General features: G+C 38.9%; 1 protein-coding gene across 2 annotated transcripts in view; it reads left to right on the top strand.

Moving 5' to 3' along the window:
- The first annotated feature begins 15,370 nt into the window (after window positions 1-15,370).
- Window positions 15,371-23,871, top strand: part of PPARGC1A (PPARG coactivator 1 alpha) — a 106,419-nt gene continuing 97,918 nt past the window's right edge. The window contains exons 1-2 of one of the 2 annotated variants that reach the window (XM_069593787.1): window positions 15,371-15,643; window positions 20,992-21,171. In XM_069593787.1, the coding sequence (XP_069449888.1) occupies window positions 15,596-15,643; window positions 20,992-21,171 (228 nt within the window). In that variant the 5' untranslated portion in view covers window positions 15,371-15,595. Of the gene's footprint in view, window positions 15,644-16,361; window positions 16,638-20,991; window positions 21,172-23,871 lie in introns of those variants that run through there. The other variant, XM_069593788.1, reaches the window with a different exon arrangement.

Here is a 23,871-nt window from a genome sequence, read left to right as displayed (position 1 = left end):
CAGAACTACTCAGTACACTGCTTGGCACATAGGAAATATTCCCCAGATGTTAGCTATCATTTTCTTATTGCTATTATTTTTGCTCTATCTCAAAGAAGTATGGACTATGAATGTTAGAGGTAGAATGTTCTCTAGAAATAGAAAAGACCCTGTTCTTTGAAAGCTGAACAAGGAGAGGGGGAAAAAAGGAGCCCCGTACTTTATTTCCCATCCTTCAAACTTGTTTATTACAGTAGTAGGTTGCCATGGAAACTTTCAGGATTAAGATGGTATTATTGAGTTAAGCATTCAATAAACACATCAGGAAAGAAATCTAAGACATGTATGCACACCATAAGTAGTTTTCAAATGAAAGGGTTATTTAGGGGCAAAGAAGGGATGGCAGTTATTGACTTGCTTGTCTCATGGAGTTGCCCGAGAGAATGACGATCGAGTTGAAACTGTGATCATCACCCTGCTTTTGCCTCTTTGAGGGCCATTCCACAAAGTTGTCAGTAGTTACAGCCAGAATTTCAAAATGGGAAGCTGCTCTTTACGTACCAGGGAGTGTGGCTTTCCAAAATAGATTCTGAAGTCGAAAAGAACTCTGAGTGTTTTTTGAGAAGGGCTGACCTCCTTTCATGCCACTTACTGTGAATTAAAGCTGCGAGGGAGAACTAGTTCGGGCATGTGGTCCAGCACTTAGAGCTGCCGCTGCCAGGGAACAAGATTTGTGTTTCTAAGAAGATACAACAAAAAGGAGAATGCTTCAAGAGCCAGCGGCTGTCAGAGTGTAAAAGTATCTATGTTCAGAAAGGGAAAGAGAAGTTGAATTAAGTAATCTTATACAGAAGTTACAGGGTGCCCTTCTGCTAATAATTCGTAAATGCAAAAGCAAATAGTTGTGGTCACAAAGGGCTTAGTACATCTCAGCTGATTTGAGTTCTCAGACTCGAACTGGATGTGATTGGTATTGACCTGCTCTGTGCATGTGATTTTCAGATGGTCTGACTCTTGTCTGTCATTTTGTTGGGTTGTATTAGTAACAGAGACAGAGGGTGACATATTCCAGCAGAGGTTTAGGCAGCCAGTTGACAATGAGAGGCGGAAAACTCTCATTCTACCAACCAGAACAGCAAAACAGAATCGTCTACCAGTGTCTTGAATGCCAATGTCAGCCCATTTGCAAATGTTTAATCAGTGATTAGCATGGAAGGATGCCCTGGATGGGTTCCTTGGATAAAGTATCATCACAGGACAGAAATCACAGGGAGAGTGCACCAAGGAAAAATTACAGTACAGCTATATTTACTTTGTGCCGCTGCAGTGGGGTTTTATTTTCCACAGTTGGAAAGGGAACCACCTGTCTGAGCTGCTGATGTCAGAGAGCTCCCTCGAGACACAGGGCTGTTGGAAAGCACATGATACTGTATGTATTTGCTCTTATGTCCATATCAGGCTAAGATTGGGTTTCAAATCTGTGCCCTATTGTGGAGTTCATTGAGCAGTGACTCCCAGGTGCCCTCCCACGTCACCATGCCCTTGTGAATTAAAAAGTCGCGTGTGTGAGCCCCCGTCGTGAGTGTGCCCTCGACCTGCTGTGCAACTATTTACACTGCAGTAAAATGAATGACATGCATCCTAGGGGTTATCATTTATGGACTCAGTTCTGCACGTGAGTATGGAGAGACATGGTCTCTGCCCCCAGCCTCCTGCTGATGTCTTGGCTTTTATTTTCTTTCTAATTATCAGGATTTAAAAATATGTATCTTTCTCAGATTTGGAGGTTTCATGTGTGGATTGTTAAAGAGGAAAAAAAAGAGAATAGAATGAGTAGCATTAAAACATATACATCACCATGTGTGACATAGATTGCTAATGGGAATTGCTGTCTATATAGCACAGGGAATTTAGCCTGTTGCTCTGTGATGACCTAGAGGGGTGAGATGGAGGGGGTGGGTGGGAGGCTCAAGAGGGAGGGGATATATGTATACTTATGGCTGATTCACACTATTGTGCAAAAATCAACACAACATTGTAAAGCAATTATCCTCCAATTAAAAGAAATTTTTAAAATTTAAATTAAAAGAATAGGATGTGCCAATCTTTTAAATTTTTGCTTATTTATTTAACTTAATTTTCTTGTGTGTAGCATGTCACTGTGGGGGAATTGTTATGGAATGAATGAATGCCTAATGCCTAATTTGGAAAGGAAAAGGCTGGAGAGTATGACCATGCAGCTTCAAGGCACCTATTGAATTATAATAATTATCTTTTAAGATGCTGAAGTGTTGTATAACCGCTGCTCCAATTCTTTGTATCTAGGGTAGAATCAAGCCTTTTAAACATAGCTCCTTAAGGGAACATAAAGGCCGCTGCATTGCACAACTCCAGGGGGCGCCATTTCCGTCATCATCCAGGACTCACACTCATACCATCCTGCTGACTATATGTCCAATCCCAGAAAATATGATGCTATTAACATTACTCAAACATTTCATAAAAATAGAATTGTTACCAATGATTGCAGAAAGCATGCTATCAGTGAAGTTGTTCATTATTTTAATAGTACCGTGCATCTGAATTTGAATATCTTTACCAACTTGCAAATTATATGGTTGTTACACAAAGTAGGTAGAAAACAGAGTTTCTGAGAGTGTAAATTACATTCTTGGGCCACATCAAATCAATGTCCTATTAGGGATCAGAACCAGGGTTCTTAATTCCCAGACTTCCCATGATGCACACCCTCAATTAAATTAATATTTTAAGTGATGCTTGGTACTTTTCTTCAAATCTTAGGAATAAGTAAGTAGGATAGGCTAAGACCCCCTGGTTCATCTAATCTTTCCCCTAGTGTAAGATTTTCCTCTGAACCATTAAAAGTGTTATAATATATGATTGATATTAATTAGTTTTCTGTAAAGTACTGCACTCCTTAACATGAACTGAACTAGAAATAAATATATTACCATGAATTAAGATTTTATTAGTTACGAAGAAGAATTGGATGAAGGCACCTATGTGAAATCCTAAGTACAGGCATCCAATTGAATTAATGCCAGCACTGCCTTGAGATTAATTTGAGTGCTGAATAAGAAATAGTATACCATAACATAACTGTGTTTACTGAATCATTTTTGGCATCCAAAACTAAAGCTACATTATAAATGCAACAACAGGCTTTTCTCCCTTGGAAGAGAGAAGTGAGTGCATTTTGTAATTCAAGTGAATGTTACCCACTGAAAAATGCCTCTAGTCCCCAGGAAGAGAACAGGGTTCTTGAGGACCTTGCATACTCATCCCTCCGAGTTTGCATACTTTGTTCCGCTCTGGCCTTCTGCAGCCTGGTCAAGTTTTGGAATACGATCAGCTCTATTTTCTCTCCAGCCCCCAATCTGGAGCACCTGGTTAGACTTCACTTTATAAGTTTCCATCTCATTATTATGTATATGTTTTGAAAAGGTATGGAAGGTGTTGAAAAGATATACGGGGTTGCCTCAGGGATGTTCCTGATTATGTAAGGAGGGTGGATTATACAGCATTTAATACAGGGCTGTGAGAGAATATGGTAAAGCTCCAAGGATCACTGTTCACTAATGGGGATGGAAGTGATGCGCCTAGAGGTGAGTCCTGCTAGTGCCCTGCCCTAACACCCCTTTACATTCTGAAAGCCGCTGACTCTCTAGTCACTCATTTTATTTGCGTCTATGCTATCACTTCCTTGAGAGTGAGTGCAAAACTTGAGGCCACCACTGCCAAGTAGGAAGATTATGGCTATCATATATATATTTTGAAATTTTCTGGTAGCCACATTTACAAAAGGGAAATTTAAATTTAATAACATCTTTTATTTTTCACAATATGTCCAAAATATTATATCAATGTGTCATCACTATAACTTGTTAATATCTTCTATTCAGTTTTTCACGTTTAAGACTTTGAAATCTGTATACTTTGTATTGACAGAACATCTCAGTTTTGACTAGACACATTTCAAATGCTCAGGACCATGGGTGGGTAGTGGCTGTTGCATTGGACAGCACTGTTTTCAAAGTATATCCCTCCTTGGCAGCATATCCTGACACAGAAAAATTACTTGAAAGAAAAAAAATACCTTAAATATCTAAAATAAAATATAACATATCCTTTATATCACTTTATCAATTTAAAAATTAATTGTATGATTGATCACAAATTCCAGAAGAATGTGAATGCTGAGACAGTTTATTTGATGGGCCACTGGTGGCAAAATTGACTTTATATTGAATTGTTTTGCTCCTGTGGCTTTGTTTTCCATTTTTGCCCCCATAGATAGCATCATTTTAAAAAATGATTTGCTACTTGGCGGGTCTTCTTGGATTTGCAAACTCATAGTATCTTGTCAGTTTTCAGGCCCCATATGGATGTCTTGCTTCTTAACAGAGAAACTCTTGAAAGACTTTTAGCTCAGATCACTTTTGTGGCCAGCATCATGGAAACAAAAACTGCTCTCTGCAATTGCTGCTTCTGATCTCTTTAGAAGTAGACCCAGGTCAGGACTGGTGTGAGGCTGGTTTTCCCTTTCTTCATGTACAGACATTTGACATCCTAAAAGTGTAGGTGATGATTCTGTGTGTGCACCCAAAGAAAGTCGGCTGAATGTAAGACTTCAAAAGAAAGTCTGCCTGCTTTGTTTCTAGAATGGGTTTTAGATGAGGAAGCCAGGAAAGAGCAGATCTCTGTATTTACTCTGATGGTGCTTGATGTTCAATGAGGTGTACATATTGGTATGTGAATAACAGGTATCATTACTGAGTACTTACTATATGCCAAGCGTTAGGCTCATATACAACACACTGAACCCTAACACCAATCATGTAAAGTAGGTGTTAATATTTATATTTCCATTTTCACAGCTAAAAATGAGATATCAGCTAATTAAACTCACTTGGGTTCACACAGACCGATGCATGTGTATGCTAAGTCACTTCAGTAACATCTGACTCTTTGTGACCTCTGTCCATGGGAGTCTCTAGGCAAGAACACTGGAATGGGTTGCCATACCCTCCTCTAGGAGATCTTCCTGACCCAGGGATCGAACCCACATTTTTTATGTCTCCTGCATTGGCAGGCGGGTTCTTTACCACTCTTGCCACCAGGGAATCAGACACCCAATGGCAGATCTACACTGACTGACCCCAAAAGTTATGTTCTCAGAGAAGAGGACCAGGTTTTCACACCAAGTCGATGACCCCCCTAATAGTGAATTTTAAACCAAAAGTAAAGTGCTAAAGTTTATGAGTTGAGAGTTTCTTTCACTTCATTTAAGAAATACATTCAGAGAAGTAAGTTAACTAGAGACAATTATGTGATATTGCTTATACATGGAATCTTAAAAAAAAAAAATGGTACAAGTGAACTTATTTGCAAAACAGAAATAGAGTCACCAATATAGAAAATAAACTTCTGGTTACGATGGAGGAAATGAGGGGGAGGGATAAATTGGGAAATTAAGATATATATACACTACTGTAGATGATCTCTCGAATTGGGGGCAGATTCTTTACCATCTGAGCCACCAGGGACTCATATATAAAATTGATAACTAATAAGGACCTACTGTATAGCACAGAGAACTCTGCTCAATACTCTGTAATGACCTATATGGGGAAAGAATCTAAAAATAGAGTGGTTACGTGTATATGTATAACTAATTCACTTTGCTGTATACCTGAACCTAATACAATATGGTAAACCAACTATAGTCCAATGAAGATTTAAAAAAGAAAGAAAGGATTCAGATACTTAACCCTATCTCATCTTTTGATAGAATATAAATTTAGACAATTGAAATGGCTTTGTCCAAGGTCCACACTGGGTCTCTTGATTCCTACTGCACTTCTGATTGTCTGTGTGGTTCATTGGCTTCTTTAAGGTTAGTTGAACATTCAGAATTTTTTTAACAGGAAGGTAGTAAACTTTAAAATTTGCAGTATGGGAAGATTTTCTTCTCTTCCTTCTCTATGCATTTTAGACTTTTTAACTGACATATACTATGAATACTGAAAAGTGCATATATCATAAGGGTCAGGTTCCATGAACTTTCACTAACTGACCGTATCCATGGAACCATTGACAGAAAGAAAAAAATCATAACTAGCTTTCTGGGGGGCTTCCCAGGTAGCTCAGTGGTAAAGAAACAATGCAAGAGACACAGGAGACAAGGGTTCCATCCCTGGGTCAAGAAGATCTCCTGGAGAAGGAAATAACAACCTGCTCCACTATTCTTTCCTGGGAAATTCCATGAACAGAGGAGCCTGGAGGGCTCCCATCCAAGGGTCCGCAGAGAGTCTGACATGACTGAGTGACTGAGCAACCACAGTATTTCTGGAGCCCCTTGCCCACACCATGCTCCCAGCTTCTAACCAAACCAAAGTCAGTCTCTAACCTGACTTCTGGCTTAATAAACTAGGTACATCTGTTTCTGTACTTATTCATATAATGGCTAGAGTAATCATCAAACATACTTTTTGAGTGTGTCTGGCTTATTTATCTTCACATTATATTTGCTGGAATTATGCACATTTTCACATATAGTAGAAGTTTTTTTCATTCTCACCGATGTATTTGGCTATACTTTTGAAGTGTAAGAATCTCATCAACCATAATATTGCCAGTAGAATTAATGTTTATTGAACATTAATTACTATTTAAATTGCTTTTAAAAAAGTATTAAGCTTACTTTTATTTGATTCAGTCTAAAACAAAATAAAATAACAAAACTCAATTATGGAGCCTTAGCGGTCGCAATGTAAGGTGTATCCCAGCAAACCACTCTTGTCCTGTGTTTTTACGCAATATTCAACACAGGGTAATATAATAGGGAAAACAAAGAGGGCACAGTCTGAAAATACCTGCAAGAGAGTGCCGAGTTGGAGTTCCCACTAAATAGCTTTGTATGGCTGTGTAAAAGGTTAGGTGTGGCCTATTTTTAGGTACCCTACATGGAAATGGATGTACTAAGATGGATGGCAGAAAGTTATACCTCGGGAGTTGTCAGAGATTTTTGTTTTGAAAAGTGGTAGGAAAAGAATCCTTTCTGATCATCTGCTTGGGGCAGAGTACATCCTGGGCTCTTTAACGCTTTTGAACTGTTGAAAAGGGAAACTCTTGTAAATTGCCTTTTGGAGATTTGTTTCACAAGCCCAGAAATCAAGCTATCTTATGTTAGTTTTCTTATTGTTTCTTTTTTTCTGGGTGCAAGAAAATGGGAAGTTTAATCTGTCTTGCGAGAGGATACTGCTGGGGTGTCCAGCACTTACGTGCTGGTGGTTTATCAAGCACCTTTTTCCTTACCGAGGTTTATCATTTCCCTGGTTTTTCTCCTCTGTTACCAGGGCTCCTTCTCCAAATGTTGTGTTAGAGGAATGTAGTACGTCTGAGGCTATTCATTCAGCACTAAGGGACGATCTCTAAGTGTATGGTATTATTTGGCTCTGAAGCACAGGTCTTCCTTCTGCTAAACAGGGTCGTATGTACAAAGAAAAGAGCTAAACAGGACAACTACATAACTCCCAGTGATATATCAACTATGTATCCTGTGATACATCCTGATTTAATATATTTGCTAATAATGCCAGGATAACATATGTTAGGCATTTGTCCTTCTTTTCTACCTCCACATTCTATAGTAACACCTCAGATGATCTTTCTCAAATTAAAAAAAAAAAAAAAGGTAAGGTAAGGTCTCCTTTTAACAAATACTATGAGCTTTTAATTTAATGGGCCGAGTGCTCTGGTAATAGGAGGCAGGAATGTTACTTTAAGCTCTTATTTCCATGGACCTTATTCCTATTTACAAAACCCTAAATTTCAGATCCATCCACCCTTCTAAATCTCTCTCTGGGTAACATTATTTCTTACCCATTGTAAAACCAAATCACATGTGAGTATGTTAAATTACATCTATATGCAGGCATAAGTGAATAGTCACTATCGTATCAGCTGTGTGTTTTTCATCCTTACTATGCAAGCAGGGACTTGATCTTCAACGTGACTTGTACCGTTTAATAGAGTTAATGATAAACAAGATGAAAGCTTGCTATTTCTCTGGGGCAATGACCTGGGCTTTGTAAGAACCTGGAGTCTGTAGAAGCTGGTCTTCTTGTGGGCAATATTCACAGAAGTATTATATATTTCCAGTTCTCATGTATTCTTTTTCTGGAATGGTTAGGAAGTTTAAAGATCCATATTTCTATGAGAGTGCGCTTTTACTTTTCCTACGCATTCTCCCGGATTTCTAGTTCCTTTGAACAGTGCAACATTTTCGTTCACCCTGTGCAAAGAAGTTTTCCCAAGTCTCCTGTCTCTGTCAGAGATATCACTGCATTTGAGAGTTGACAGGGATCTTAGATATGATTGAATCCGACCATCTCTATTCACAGATAGGGAAACTGAGGCTAGAATCATTAAGTGAACTGCCCAAAGTTGAATTGCAGAACCCATGTCCTTCCTACCATCTTTTTCCTTCCTTTCTGGGCTAAATCAAGATTCACAGAGTCACTCGACTTATCAAGAAGACTTGAGCCTCACGTCATTACTTGAAATCTCCTGAATTTGGCCTTGGTTTCAGCCCTGTGAACCATCTTCTCATGAAAATTCTTAATGGTCACAATAATGATCACCCAAGTGTAGGAAGAGTAATTTGCAGGGAAGATCCATAAAACTGCAAGAACACGAATTTGAAGAGGCTGACAGTACAGCTTTCACCCCTGTGGAGATGGTCAGCCTTCTAGGGGAAAGGGGAGGTCAAGGTCTCATGTGACATTTGGAGAACCCAGAATGAGGTTCCTGCCCAAGAACAGAGCTGCAACGTGACAGCATTTACACAGGTGGCTCCACATTCAGGAACAGATTGTGGTACAGAAATTCACTTGCAAGTTGCTGGTTTGAAACTTGGACTGCATTTTTCACACCAGTCAATTTCACTTGTCTCCTATCAAAGCCACATCTCCAACAGCTCTTCCCTTCTTCCTTCTATAACTGCCCCATCTTATTCCCAGCTGGTAAAAATCCCGTCTTGAAAAATTTTCTTAATACTTTAGTCATACCATTCTAAAAGTATTTACTTTTTTTCCCCTTGGTATGTGCTTCTGAACATCATTAGATGCAAGAAGGGAGAAAAAATATGATGAACAAATATAGGTGCTTTTGTATAAATAACTGAAATCTCCTTAACTGTACTAAGGATAATTGCATTTTTCAGTGGAACTTTTGTTTCACTTAACTGGTGACATTTCAAGTTGACAAACAAAGTGTAGATGGCCATGGCGTCTGGGGTCAGTGATTTGGGCCCACCTCGCAGGCAAGCTAATAGCCGAAAGCTTTCTTTTCCCCAGAATTCAGAGCTCAGAGTGTTTTTCAGGGTGCCAGATAGTAACTTCTCCCAGCCTTGCGTCCTGAGTGGAGTGGCTATTAGACTTGATAGGCAGAAATGACTTCCTTTTAGATATATGATGAATATTGAGGTTTATAGTGGATATCAGAGGCTGTTTCTATTTGTTACATTCCCTGTATGTTAAGAATGCATAGTTATAAGTCTGAATTTCTATATTTCTTAAAAAAATGAATAGTTTTATTCTTCTGAATATAAAAGCTGTACATGTTTATCTCAGAAAATTTAAAAATTATAGAAAGACACATATATTCACACATACAAAAATTTAAAAGAACTTATATCATTGGCCACTATTAACACCTTGTTATATTTCCTCCTTATCCTCTTTGTTCTTCTGTTTTTCTGAGTGTTATTTATATGTAAGTTTTTGTGACTATAGTTTCTTCAAATATAATTTTAAACCTTAATATATTTTGAATATTTTCTTATTATGCTATTAAATATATTTTACTACAGTTTTTAATGATAGCATTGAATATATATACATACTGAATATGTCTGTATGAATATATATGAGTTTATATATATATAGTATTCCATAATTTATTTTGTCAGGGCATTATTGTTGGACACTTATACTGCTTTCAAGTTTTCAATAATGTAAATTGTGTAGCATTGACTGTCTCCACACTAAAAATCTTTGCATGTATCCCCCCTGTTATTTCCTTAAGATGAAGTTCTAGAAGCAGAATTTTTGAATCTATGGGGTTGCCCATTTTTAACATTTTTGACACATACTTCCTGCTCGTCCCCTAGAAAAATCTCTACTCATTTATAATCCGACCAGTGGTATTTGACATCTATTTTTGATTGAGCTGCTAAATGCGGAGGTCAGTCTTAGAAGTGGTCTTCTTGGTTAAGAATATTTCCTCAAAAGTCCTGTGTCTAGTTGGGATAGCAATAGAAAGTAAGATTTTATCCAAAGCATCACAAAATTTAGCTTAGACCTTAAGCTAATTATTTCCTGAGATGAGAATTTATTTCGTTTCTACATCCTCATATTTTTAGGATATATATTTACTGTGCTAGAGTAAATTCAAATGCCGAAGCACTGGTAAAATATACAACAGAAATAAAAGCAAAATAACCAAAACCCTTCCAAGTCTGATCTGGTGGGATTTTTAAAAAAAAGGAAAAAAAAACTTCACTTATTTAATTCTTCCATCTCAAGAATAGTTGAAAATACAATTTGCTTCACTACAATCAAAAGAAGTTAAGCTCATTAGGACCCCAGCTCTAGAAATAAGTACCAAAGGGAACTACTTGACTAACAGTTTTTTTTTTTCAATTTAATTATTGTGTACCCTAATTTTCTCTGGCCCTCAGGAACTTCAGTTAGGGGATAAAATGTTTTTCTTACTAAGTGAGTTATGTTATTGAGGTTCAGTAGGACTTTAACATTTTAAATAATAACATTTAATAAAATAACATGTGCTTTATATTGTTTAAGTTAAAAAAATACAAAATAACCCTGTTGAACAGTTCTTGTTTAAACAACCAATAACTCACTGCATTATACATGAATTAACCTGAAATAATTAAGGTAAATGAAAATGTCTGTAAATTCTCAAATACAGCAGAGTCAAAGCATCAGACGAAATCAGATTTTAACCATCCTTTTATTATCTCTTGTCTGTGGGCCTAATTAGCATACTTCTTGCCTTACATTTAATTTAGTCCAACTGACTGCAATTTGGACTAATTCGTAGGTAATTTTTTGTTTTAGTGTGAGAAGTTCCAAGAACAGGTTTTGAGATCCATGTTAAAATATGGGCTCAATTGCTTAGAGCTGGTCTGCAGACAGTTTCACTGGAGATGAGAGAGAGGTTGCTGAAGTTGTTTATCACCTCTAAGTTTACTGAAAAATAAAATAAATAAATGAGTGCTAGGAGGCATTAAAGTTGTCCACTGATTTTTCTCTATTTGTTGCCCGAATATGCTTAGTTCACAGTGACATCACCATGGTGGTTTTGTGTAAAACAAGACTTCATTTTGGAGTGCTGTAGTCTAGGGGCCTTTATTATACCCTGCCCTCCTACCAGCTTCTGTGCCCTGCACAACCACAGCTTCGAACACGTCCCAGGGGCTCAGAGCACGTGCTCAGACACTGACGTGGAGTTTCAGGATCAATGAGCCCCTCCAGGTATTAAAAGCCAGCAACTGAATGCCTGTTAGTAATGATTAACTTTAAAAATACTAGCCATTCTGGGCAGATCCCTTTCCTTTCTAGGCAGGTAGCATTCCCAGGAATGTTGGTTTCCCATAAAATAGACAGTCTCTAGGTTATAAATTTGCCTCAGGGGACTTAGCTGTGCTTTTGATTTGAGAATGAATGTTAACCTTATGTATGAAACTTCAGTCTTCCAAGGAGGATTTTTAAAGATCTGTATGCTCTTTTTGACTGTTATCTAAAATCCTGGCTCTGTCTTATTTTTCTCAGTTATAAAATGGGTCCACAGATCATCTTTATTGTATAGTTTTGAGGACTAAATTGATTGAAATGTGGTATCTAAACTGCTGATTTCAATGTCTAGCCCTTATAAGCTCTGCTGTAGGTTTTCTTCTCTCTTTTTCTTTCTTGAAAATTTTCAGCCTTAAGTTTATTCTTATGTAGTTTATTGTAAACTTAGAAAAACAAATGAAAAAAGATATTTATGCTGGTAGCTCTTCACTTCTGAGTTCTTACCTATACATGTAATAATTAGATCCAAACCAATTGTCTTTGCTGTTGTCTACTTGGGTAATTCAGTTTGACTGTATTTAGTTTTTAGAAATGACAGTTGTCTGAAACATGGAGACGAGCAAAAGCCTGGAATTTGGGGCAGGAGTGGGGATTGAAACCTAAATGTTATGTTCTTAGTTACATTTTTTCCGAAGAATTGAATTAGTCTCTTGAAGGTTTATTTTCTCTTTTGTTATCAACTTTAAGGATAGATCCTCTTGCCTCCATCTATGTTGGAGTCTTGAGAAACGTTAACAGAACTTCTGAGCAGAGAAAATCCATTGGGGTGGAATCCAAGCTCTATGTAGATATGGAACATCATAGGTACTCAACAGATGTTAATAAATACCTCCTTCTATTGTTGAGACAAAATGGGGTTGATTTGGGTGTGCATTTAATGTTAGTGAAAGGACCTTGTACCTAGAAATGGTATATTTTAAGGAGGACAGGAATCTGGATATTGAGGAAAATAGCATTGCTTCTTTCATATAAGACTATTCTCCATTTTTAATGTCTGTCATCCCCCAAATTGTAAGTTCCCTTGTGTCCATGACATATGCCGTCTTGGAAGCCCTTGCAATACATTGCTGTGGACACAGTAAGGTTTCAATAGATCTTTGTTGATTGAAATCAAACCTTTGGAAATCATGGAGGCAGAATTGATGAAGGGGTAAAAAGAGGGCCACAGGGAGAAAGGAAGAGAAACAGTCAAGGTAGAGGGGGAATCAAATATAGAAACTTCCTGGGAAAGACCAAGGTTGATGAGTGACTGACAATTTTTGTTTTCCTGAGAAAAGAAAAACTGGACATAAGAGAAACTTTAATCTGAAGAGCTAATCACCCAAATTATAAGAACTCTAAAATATCCCTCTCATTAGTTATCTTTTTGAGACCAAAAAAAAGATAGTGGAAGTTATTATAATTTGCCCCAAGGATCTAGATAAATTTGTATGTGTATATAGTAATAGAAATTTGCGAGAAAAATTGTGGTATGCTGTAGTTTATAAATCATTTCAATGTTTTGACTTCTCACTAACCCTTTTTCTCTCTTTGTGATAGTAAGAAAAAAAAAGTATATGTATAATTTTCCATTATTTGTAAGAGGGAGAATGTGCCAAGGAACCGTGTATACACACACACATCCACCTTTGGTTTCAGTAGGTGCTGATTTAATTAAGAAAAAGTGGAACTAGGTGGCAAAAAAGACAAACAAGAAAGCCCTGACAACAGAATGTAAACAGGTTCAAATATCAAAAGCAATAATACAGAGTATTCCAGTGTAAAGAACGTCTCTAAAAGATTTAAATAAGATTAATATAAATATATGTACACACACATATATGATGGAGGCCTTGCGTTCAATGAACACAAATAAAAACATCAGAGAATATCATGACACAGGGATCACCTGATAATAATGAATAAACATCAGCTCTTCTTGGTCAAGTGACCAATATTATTTCACAGTTGACTGTGTTGAGGGCAGAGCCAATGACCTTTGCCCTGCATTTTAATAATTTACTATAGTTTTACATTAAATCAGAATATAATTGTGAAGAAAATTAGTGTTTCTTTGTGGGGAATGCAGAGTAATGCCACTAATTGCATGTATAAAAGCCTTCCTGAGGTTGTATTTTCCTGTTCTTTCTTGATTTAGAAAATTAAAACTACGGTAATTTTCCACTCTTTGTAAGAGGCAAAATGTGCCAGTGAAATGTATTCAGCTAACTTAAAATGTCAATGCTTTTGGCCATCTTTTTATGTCCAGTAATGACAAACTGTCAATTTCATTACGTTATTCAGGAATATACTAGCAACTTGTTGCAGATATGAGAGTAAGTGAATTTTTTAAAAGAGTTGTGATCTGAAAGAAGAAACAGTCTGATTTGTTTGTTTGTTTGTTTGCTTTTGGGTTGTTTTTTCTTTCCCCTTAATATTTGAGTGACTTTATAGTTAGAGTAAATCACCACTTTTTTCTTGATAAAGGGAAGGACAATAGAGAATTCATTAAGTTAAACTTAGTAGAATAGAAAATTAAACAAATAGTGCTTGAGAATTATTTTTAGGTACCTGGGGAACCTTTTTTTCAGATGAAATATTATCAAGTAAAAGAATCGAGCTGATTTTAAAAGTATATGGAGTTTATTTACAAATATACAACCACGTGTACATCACTCTGGAACTTGGAAGGGTTAAATCGGACCACTGTGGGATTGTGGGAAGTGTTTCCCAGAGTTGTCTAGTACCTTGAATTTGTTATGGATTCGATGTGTAGTGTTATTCTAAAACAGTTGCACCTGCTTTAGCTCTCATTGTCTCAGGCTCGAAGCTGAAAAATTCAAAAAATGAAAAAGCTCAAGAAATGAATATTTCTGTTAATAACATGTTGGTATTTTTCCCCGACTCCATGAACATTCTTGATCTCACAGGCAAAATGCACAACCCAGGGCACTAGGGTTGGAATCCAGTGTTTATTCAAAAAGGCACCCTAAGGCAGTTAGAGAGGCAATGCTGCATGTATGGGGGGCGGGTAAAGGCAGCTGGAAACTAAGCTCATCTGGGCCCAAGCTGCAGCGACTGTCTTTACTAACTTGCTTTCTGAGAACTATGAGAGAAATGGAAATAATTTGAAGGACCCTGAAAGGATGGCATTTTGTTGCTTGTTCTCCTTATATGGAGCAAAGCAAACTGCAGTAACACTTCTCGGGAGCTGGTATTCCCTGCTGCCACGGGGACAGCCGTTTTCTGCGTGGAGGAGTTTGTTTAGACCTTAAGAAATACAGTCTGTTTTGTTGATTAAATAAGCAAGAAAAAAAAAGTCATGCCTCATCCTCTGCTTTCAAACACTCCCCCAATTAGAAAATATCTCATAAAAATGCCTCATGTGATACTATCTTGCTTTAGTCCCAAACCGAGTTCACTTGGATGTCTTCAAATTTGAGTCCTGAGGGAGTACACATTTGAGCTAAGAATGTAGTTACTCTGTCATGAAATAGGGAGCTTTGCCACTTGCTTGTTTTGGAAGGAAAATAAATTAAAAAAAGATTGCAGGGGATTTTAGTTATTATATCGTCAGGGCTCTGTTCAGAGTTGGTGGCATTCAAAGCTGGCTTTAGTCACAGCATGATGCCCCAAAAGTCCAAGTGTTCCCTTTCTTTCTTTCTTTCTTCTTTCCGTTTTTTTTTTTTTTTTCTTTAAGCGTTACTTCACTGAGGCAGAGGGCTGCCTTTGAGTGACGTCACAAGTTTGAGCAGCTCGCAGCACAGGAGAAGGGAGGCTGGGTGAGTGACAGCCCAGCCTACTTTTTAATAGCTTTGTCATGTGACTGGGGACTGTAGTAAGACAGGTGCCTTCAGTTCACTCTCAGTAAGGGGCTGGTTGCCTGCATGAGTGTGTGCTCTGTGTCACTGTGGATTGGAGTTGAAACAGCTTGATTGGCGTCATTCAGGAGCTGGATGGCGTGGGACATGTGCAACCAGGACTCTGTATGGAGTGACATCGAGGTGAGCTGGGGCTGGGCTCGGCACTGCAGCCAGGACCGAAGCTTCCCTCGCGATGCAATTATTCCTGTGAGGGGGGGAAGGGCTTGGGTTTGGGTGAGGAAAGGAGGCAGAAAAGTAGCCGGGGGCAGGCGCTTTTGGAGGAGAATCTCAATCTTATCTTAACTCCTATAAGTTTGCTATTTTAAGGCGACTCTGAGATACCTTGAACAAATCAAAGCTTAGCTGCTGTCATCAGGATCTGTTGCAGTTAGAAACTCTTTCCATGTGCCTTTGGCTCTGTTTCTACTCATATGCAATATTTATGCTCTAAGATATTGATATGAATCAGAAGCTGAAGTCTTTCCAGTGGTGTTTAGTGGCCTGGTTGGAAAAATGCCATTTCTATTTATAATAAGATGAAGATAAAAATATTAAAATGGATGGACTCAAATCTAGTCAGTTTTGACTCTAGTCCGGATTTTTTTTTCTTCTCTCTCTGTTCATCAGACGGAGAACTCAGAAAATCCTAAATAATCCTGCTGGGCTATTTTAGATTGCTTTTCCCACAGAACACAAAACAACAAAAGCTGATTCCTTTAAAACTCCTCTGTGTGATTGAAAGCTTTGGCCAGCAAAAAAAAAAAAAAAAAAAAGACCTGCTTTACGGTGCAAGGCTTTCCATTAGCATCTAGGCAGGGAAGCCAATGGTTAAAACTGTCTGTACCACGGAGAGCTGCCTGAAGCCGGAGAGAGAATAGAGTTTATGCAGGACTGTGTGTGGAGCTGCTCGCTGCTTGTGTAAAAATAGACGGCAATACATCAATTCCACAGTCTCTGCTGGCTACAATTCATACAGGGGGAGAAAAAAAGCAAGCCGGTTTCCTCGTAATCTCTGGAGTCTAGAGTGACTAGCAGGGGGGACGGAGGACGGCGGCGTGTTTGCATTCAACACAATGGAATGTTCTCGGAAAGTTTGGCCAACTTGGGAAACAAGTGAAACTTTCTGTGGACTCTGGTGAGATGGACCCGAATTGAATTGCAGGGAGGATCTGAGTGGCTAACAATGAATCTGGCAAAGGGCTGAGAGAGCTTCCTCTGGGAAGCTGGGGGCACGTAGGGTAAGGGGAGGATCAAGGGCTACACGTGATTTGATTAAATAAGATGTCCATGTGGTACGGCGATACACATCTAAAGTGAAAATAATTTGGCCAAGGCTGTCTGCGAACGCATTTTTCTTCTCTAGCGAGGCATGCCCTGGATTCTTAACTCTTTGCTGGGTTTGCAAATGCTGGCTTCCTCTGCCCTCTCCTGCCTTGGCAGATGCGTTTTTGCGGATTGTAATTGTTCTTATCTTGTTGTGATTTCTTGGTAAGGTGGGAGAAATATGGATAATTCATATATCCTGTAGCTATTATGAGTCAGGGTTCTAAGTGGCTTCAAAGTCCTAATTGTCTTCGAGTAGCTGGAGTATCCTGTGGGTGGTTGTCTGGCTGGCACTGTGGGTCTCAGCTGCTGTAGTTTCATTTTTCCATCATGTATTATTCCTGATGCCGTTAGGAGTTGATTGAGGAACTAGATCATATGGAAATAGGGAAGATTTATTTTCATCATTGGCATTCCTGCAGTCATATTCAAAGAAGCATCAGAACCGTTTAGAACAGGGCTCTTTAATTTTGTGCCTAGGGAGGCGAGGTCTCAGGCTAATTGTCTAGCCGTGGATTGAGTTGTCGGTCGGTCGGCTGAGACCGGCCAGTCTCTCCTCTGTTGCACCGGAGGCAGTAGGCGGCTAGCAGCCCAGCCTTGGCGGCAGCAGCCCTGGGAATCACCTCCGCCAGGCTCAAATATTACGAGCAGCAGGTAGTGTAGGCCGCTTTCATTTTTTGAATCATTAATGTTTGCTGTCATCCTAAAACGTATTATGCCCTTTTGCACATAATGACAAGACAGCACGTTGGTTAATAAAGGCCTATATCACTGTAGCTACTCGGAGTCCCCAGTGTTTCACAGTTTAATGAAGGTGATGTCCAATAAGGTTACTAAGATTGATAGAGACAGTTCTGATGACATACACTCCACTAAGACTGTCACTCTTTACTGACCGCTGCCCTCCCCTCTCTCCCTTGCTTTGACTAATTTTTTTTTTTAAGAAGTAAGATTCTTTTTTCGTTAATATAATTAATGTGGCCAAGTCCACTCTTTCTGCTCTCCCTCTCTTTAAAATTTACCATCAATGGCACAAAAACCTCCAAAAGGTTAATGGAGAATTATGCTTAATTATAATGATTCATTATCATCAGTGCAGTTAAGCTAATTTATTGTCTGCTCCTTAACTAAGAGAAAAGTCTGTTGGGGTGAAATAACGTACAATAATTAGCCTTTTGTGTTTAGTGACTGCTTTCTCCTTTTAAATCTTATTATAAAATTAAGGCTGCGGTTGTGAAATAGCTGTCATAGTTGCAGAGAGGCAGTAGAATGTGTCTCTGTAAATTGCCATAAAGCACACCTGTTACAGATGTATAGGGAAGCAGTAAATACCAGCGTGTCAAATGAGGACAGTTACAGGGCTCGGACTGTTAAGCTGGCATCATCCAAAGACCAAATATAAATTAATAACAGGAACACTTGCTACCACTAATGTGTTTTAGATTATCAGGATAATGCCGCGTTCAGAAGTCTTGATTTTATTAACACGTCAACATATGCACATTTCTCAGCCATAACAGAAGAGCAAAAATGAGAGAAACTGACAGAGAGAAGAAAGGAAAGAAATATGTGAATCACAGCAGAGTAAAATACAAAAAAAAAAATTGATCTTTTCAGTGGTTTTAAAAGTTACTGAAAAATACATATTTCTGAAAGGTTGAAGGGTTTTGAAGAGGGCATGCCTTTAGAGGGCTGTTAAAGAGAGAGACAGCAAGAAGTTGTCCACCAAATCAGTGTCAGCATTCCAAGACATGGGTTCTAGAGTGTGCTATCCACAAAAGGAATGTAAACCAAATGCACAGATAGTGTGTTATCTAACTTATTTTTTTATTTTCTTGTTGTTTTTGCTTTTTAAAGACTCTCCCCCAATCCTGGTAGTTTTTGTACCACTGAAAAAGTTTTCCCCTTGTCTCTGAGTTGGTCATGTTGTAGAAGAGTTAACATTGTCTGTGTGTATTGTGTTTGGAGGACAAGCAGTGAGCGAGTGTAGAGACTGGGATGTGTTACACCCATAACAAAGCAAGAACATTGCACCAGAACAAAACCTTCTCTTCAGCCCAGCTTACTTATAAACCTAGTTTAGTATACCGACCTGTAACTTTGGGATAACTCCAATAATAAAAAAGGAAAGACCAATAAAATGATAAGGAAAGAGTCGCAATGGAGGTGATTGCTCTTCCTTGGCATTACCTTTGTGCCTGCCTTTCAGGATCTCTCTGGGGCCTGGTGGTTTTAGGGAAGAACTGCAGGAATGTTCAGGCTCCTCCCAGCCTCCCCTTACCAACTGCTGACTCCATTACCCAGTACCTACTTCTCAGCATGGTGCTTACGATCACACTGCTGCATATGACCCGTGTAATGTAGCCTGCCAGGGATGACAGGGGTGCTTGAGAAAAAAATCTGCATAGAACTTATTTTATTCAAAATCTAAATGTCAAGCAGCATCTTCAGCTTCATGCCCAACTGCTGCCTGGATAGGAACAACTCCCCAGCATCTCTCCTGACCTTGGAAGGGAGGGCCGTGTGGTTGACACCTGGGAGGGTGTGCTTGCCCACTGAGACCCCTCGGCTTGCAGGTGGATTAGTCGTTATAGCTCTGATATCACCAGATCCCTGCAATAAGCGGTTTCTGCAGGGTTCTTCACAGATTGCAGTGCTGTTAGTGGTCAGATAGCCAATTCAAAGTAGAAATCTGCCTCTTTGGGAAGAGGGTCCACTTTCTCAAAAAGCCACTGTAGGGGACAGTTAACAGACCACTTACTGTATACAAGGAGGTGACAAGCAGCCCAGCCACAGTAGAGGGTGTTTTAAGCCTCTCAATATATTGAAATCATTTTTTAAAACTCCAAAGAAAAAAATCATTCTTTGGAATTCACTTAGAGCGAAATATAAATGTTGAAGAAAAATATGGTTGTTGTGTGGTGGAGTGGTTTTTCTGTTCACACATCAGGTGATCCCAGTTGTATACATCCATCCACAGACCCACACGTGAGCACACAAGACTTGCTAGTTACACATAGTGAAAGATACAATGATAATAAGAAATGTGATTTCTGTCCTTCATCTCAAGGGACTTATTTTTGATCTGTTTAAGATGAAGTTCAGAAGCTCATGAAAAGTCAAGTAAGAGTAAAAGATTTAAATAACAATTCAAGAGAACCATGGACACGTTAAAGGACTCTGCATCATTAGTTGCTAAATGAATTATATGGATTATAATAGTTAAAAGGAGCATAAGTGGAGAGTTTTCCTGGTATAGTGCTTACTTTTTTCTCATTTAGTAGTCATTTATTTTGTCTCTCTTATATGTGATGGCAATTCCAAGGTGAAATCAAATTTTTAACTTTCCCTCAAAGAGCTTCCCTGATGGCTTACATGGTAAAGAATCCTCCTATAATACAAGAGACCTGGGTTCAATCCCTGGGTCAGGAAGATCCCCTGGTGAAGAGAATGGCAACCCAATCTACTATTCTTGCTTGGAGAATCCCATGGATAGAGAAGCCTGGTGGGCTAAAGTCCATCGGGTTGCAAAGAGTCAGACAGGACTGAGCAACTTTCACTCAAAGTGCTTATATTCTGCGACTACCCTGCTGGTCCAGTGGATAAGACTCCATGCTCCCCATACAGGAGGGCCCAGGTTCAATTTCTGGTCAAGGAATTAGATCCCACATGCCACAACTAAGAGTTTGCATAACACAAGGAAAAGATCCCGCATGCTGCAACTAAGACCTGAAGAGCCAAATAAATAAATAATTTTTTAAGAGCTATTCTCTTTTTAAAAAAAGAGTGGAGTGAAATTTTGCATATAGTTAACCAGAAAGCAGTTTGAAACTTGGTAAGTGCTTTCAAAGAGGTACAAACAAATCTAAATTTATTTCTAACTGGACAAATCAGATGACTTCATGGAAGCATGGCATTTACCATGGATTTGGAGGTAGAGTTTGGGATGGAATGGTTCTGGCAAAGTATCCTTTGGGAGCAAAGGGAGTTAAAGAGTCCAGGATTTTTTTTTCTAGGGACTAAAACCCTGGAAACCAGCTTTGGTGGTGTCGTTGAATTAACCAGGCTTAATTCCTATCACATGCTATTACAGTTTAATAAATTCCTGCAGTTAATGAAAGTTTGTTGTGTTTTGTTTTTTTTTTTTTCCTCCCTGCCTCCTGCAGTGTGCTGCTCTGGTTGGTGAAGACCAGCCTCTTTGCCCAGATCTTCCTGAACTTGACCTTTCTGAACTAGACGTGAACGACTTGGATACAGACAGCTTTCTGGGTGGACTCAAGTGGTGCAGTGACCAATCAGAAATAATATCTAATCAGTACAACAACGAGCCTTCAAACATATTTGAGGTAAGGACAGCCCTTCAGGAAAATAAATTTCTCATTGAACTTGGTTTAGGCCATGCTAACATGATTATTGGCCTGAAAGCATAATGGGTTCTTACTTTGCTGTCACCAAAAGACTTTTTAATCATAGTTAGGTACTTCCTATTTTGTGGAAAAACAATATTTGGAAAACAAATGGCTTTTTTTTTTTTTTTGAGAATTAAGGCCCTGAGGACCCATAACAGAGTGTATCAAACTCTGTTGAAATACTGAGAGATTGTGAAAGAATGAATGACAAAGAAGAGTAAATGACTAAACCTGTTTTTTCCTATTTCCCACAGAAAATGGCACCTAATGTAAACTGTAAAAGAATGCGTTTATTTTAACCAAAGGGCTAGGTCTACCTTTACTTATTTTACAAAGTAGGTTTATAAAATAGTAGGCAGGGTTTTTTGTTGTTGGTTTATTTTTTTTACTATTAATATTATATTTTGATCATACCTCTGATTTCTTTATATTATGGGAACTTCTACACCTGACTACTCTGGTATTTACTTATAATTTAGTCAAAATTAATTTACCTTTCACTAGTGAAAATTGGAGAAGGCAATGGCACCCCACTCCAGTACTCTTGCCTGGAAAATCCCATGGACAGAGGTGCCTGGTGGGCTGCAGTCCATGGGGTCTCTAGGAGTTGGACACAACTGAGCGACTTCACTTTCACTTTTCACTTTCATGCATTGGAGAAGGAAATGGCAACCCACTCCAGTGTTCTTGCCTGGAGAATCCCAGGGACGGCAGAGCCTGGTGGGCTGCCATCTATGGGGTCGCACAGAGTCAGACACGACTGAAGTGACTTAGCAGCAGCAGCAGCAGTGAAAATTACCTCCCAGACTCTAGACTCTTTATTATAAGCCTACCCTATAATAAAGAATGTTAATCTGTACCTATTAAAGTGTTACTTTGAGAAAAGAAGTTCTTTCTCACAAGATCAGTACTCATTTACTTGAAAATGAATGATTTCTTATGGGGAGAAAGGAAGCGGTTACTCTAGCAAGTAAAATGAGTTGGGATTGTCAAGTCAACTAGTTTTCAGTGTTGCCACCTCCAGCGACACCATTCTCATGTAACATTTTCTACCTACCATGTGCCAGGATTCATACAAAGCACTATAAACTTATTTTTTATCTACCAGCAGAGACACTTCAATGTTGTTTGGTTGAAATCTCGAGTCATTAAGAAAACCAATTTTACAATATTTATTGAGTTTTTCCAGCACCCAGCACATAAAAGGCACTGAATAAATGTTTATTGAGTCATTAAGAAAGCCCATTTTACAATATTTACTGAGTTTTTCCAGCACACAGAAGGTGTTGAATAAGTGTTTCATGAGCAGTGAGTGAAGGATGAATACGGTAGATTCAGCACAGTAATAGTAACAGCAAAGCGGCCAACATCTTGGAACACTTATGCTTTACATACGTCATCACGCTCATCCCTCAAAACAACCTATTATTGTTTAGGTACTCTTCTTGTGATTCTCATTTTACGTGTGCTGACAGTGAGTTTAACAGAGGCTAAGTGATTTTCCCCAAATCACACCATTGACACAGACGTGGGATTTGAACCCCAGGTGTATCTAACTTCAAAGTCTATTATCATTGATTAAAAATAGAATAACTGAATTTGGGTGACAGCCATCCTTTACAAAGACATATCAAGCTGCTTCTTTGCTCAATATATTTAAAAATAGAACTGAATCTTTGCTTTCAGTGTTGGTTGACATGGAAGCAGGCATATGGCTGGTGCGCGGAGGTGGCTGTAGATTCTGTCAGAGGCTAAGATTTTATAATACGTCTGGAGCATTAAGTGGGTCTTAGAAGAGTGCTTAAGGTAATGGAGTTAAGGCTGGGGAGGAAGAATCAGGTGGAGGAAACACTGAGGGTTTGTGGTTAGTTATACTTTCCCAGGCTTCTCAGCCGGGTCTCGGAAAGTTCATGTGAGGACTTGGCTGGTTCGAACTGGTAAATTGAACATTCCTCATCCAGTACACTTGTCAGGTTACAGGCCCATTTTAAGTCATGCTGCATTAAATAAACAGTACTTTTAAAAATGTTCATCCCCATAGTCCTCTTATCTAAAAATCGGCTATTTCATATTGGGTGAATGCCATGCATTTTGCAGAGGATGGTTAGGGAATAACTGGAAAGGGGTGTGTGTGTGTGTGTGTGTATGTGCATGTGTGTGTGTGCGTGTGTGCATGCATGTGTGTGTGCGTGCGTGTGTGCCTGTATGTGTGTTGGAGGGGGTGGTGGCATGATAGCTGGTGCCTCCCTGGTGGGCTGGTTGCAAATTCAGGGACCTATGTCCCTGAATTTCATGTTGTGACACCTGGATAAGGTACTTCCCATTAACATTTTCAGAGGACTTGGTTTGGCAACTCGTTAGATATCTATGGATGCTGTATCTGCATGAAGACACCCCTTTTGTTTTCCTGTGTAACTTTCTACCACTGACAGAATTGTTTTCAACACTCTAAACACAAGGTTTATTCATTTAACCTGTCATTAAGTCATTTTAAACCAGTGGTTCTCAACCAAAGGCAATTTTGTCTACCTGGGGACATTTAATATTGTCTGGAGGGATGTTTAACTGTCAGGACTGAGGGCAGGGGGATGCTGGTGGCAGTTAGCGGGTAGAGACCAGAGATGTTATTTAACAGCC

Source organism: Ovis canadensis, chromosome 6, assembly GCF_042477335.2.
Source record: "Ovis canadensis isolate MfBH-ARS-UI-01 breed Bighorn chromosome 6, ARS-UI_OviCan_v2, whole genome shotgun sequence".
NCBI lineage: Eukaryota > Metazoa > Chordata > Mammalia > Artiodactyla > Bovidae > Ovis > Ovis canadensis.
Note: the sequence above shows the minus strand (reverse complement) of the source record. Positions and strands in the feature narration are given on the sequence as shown.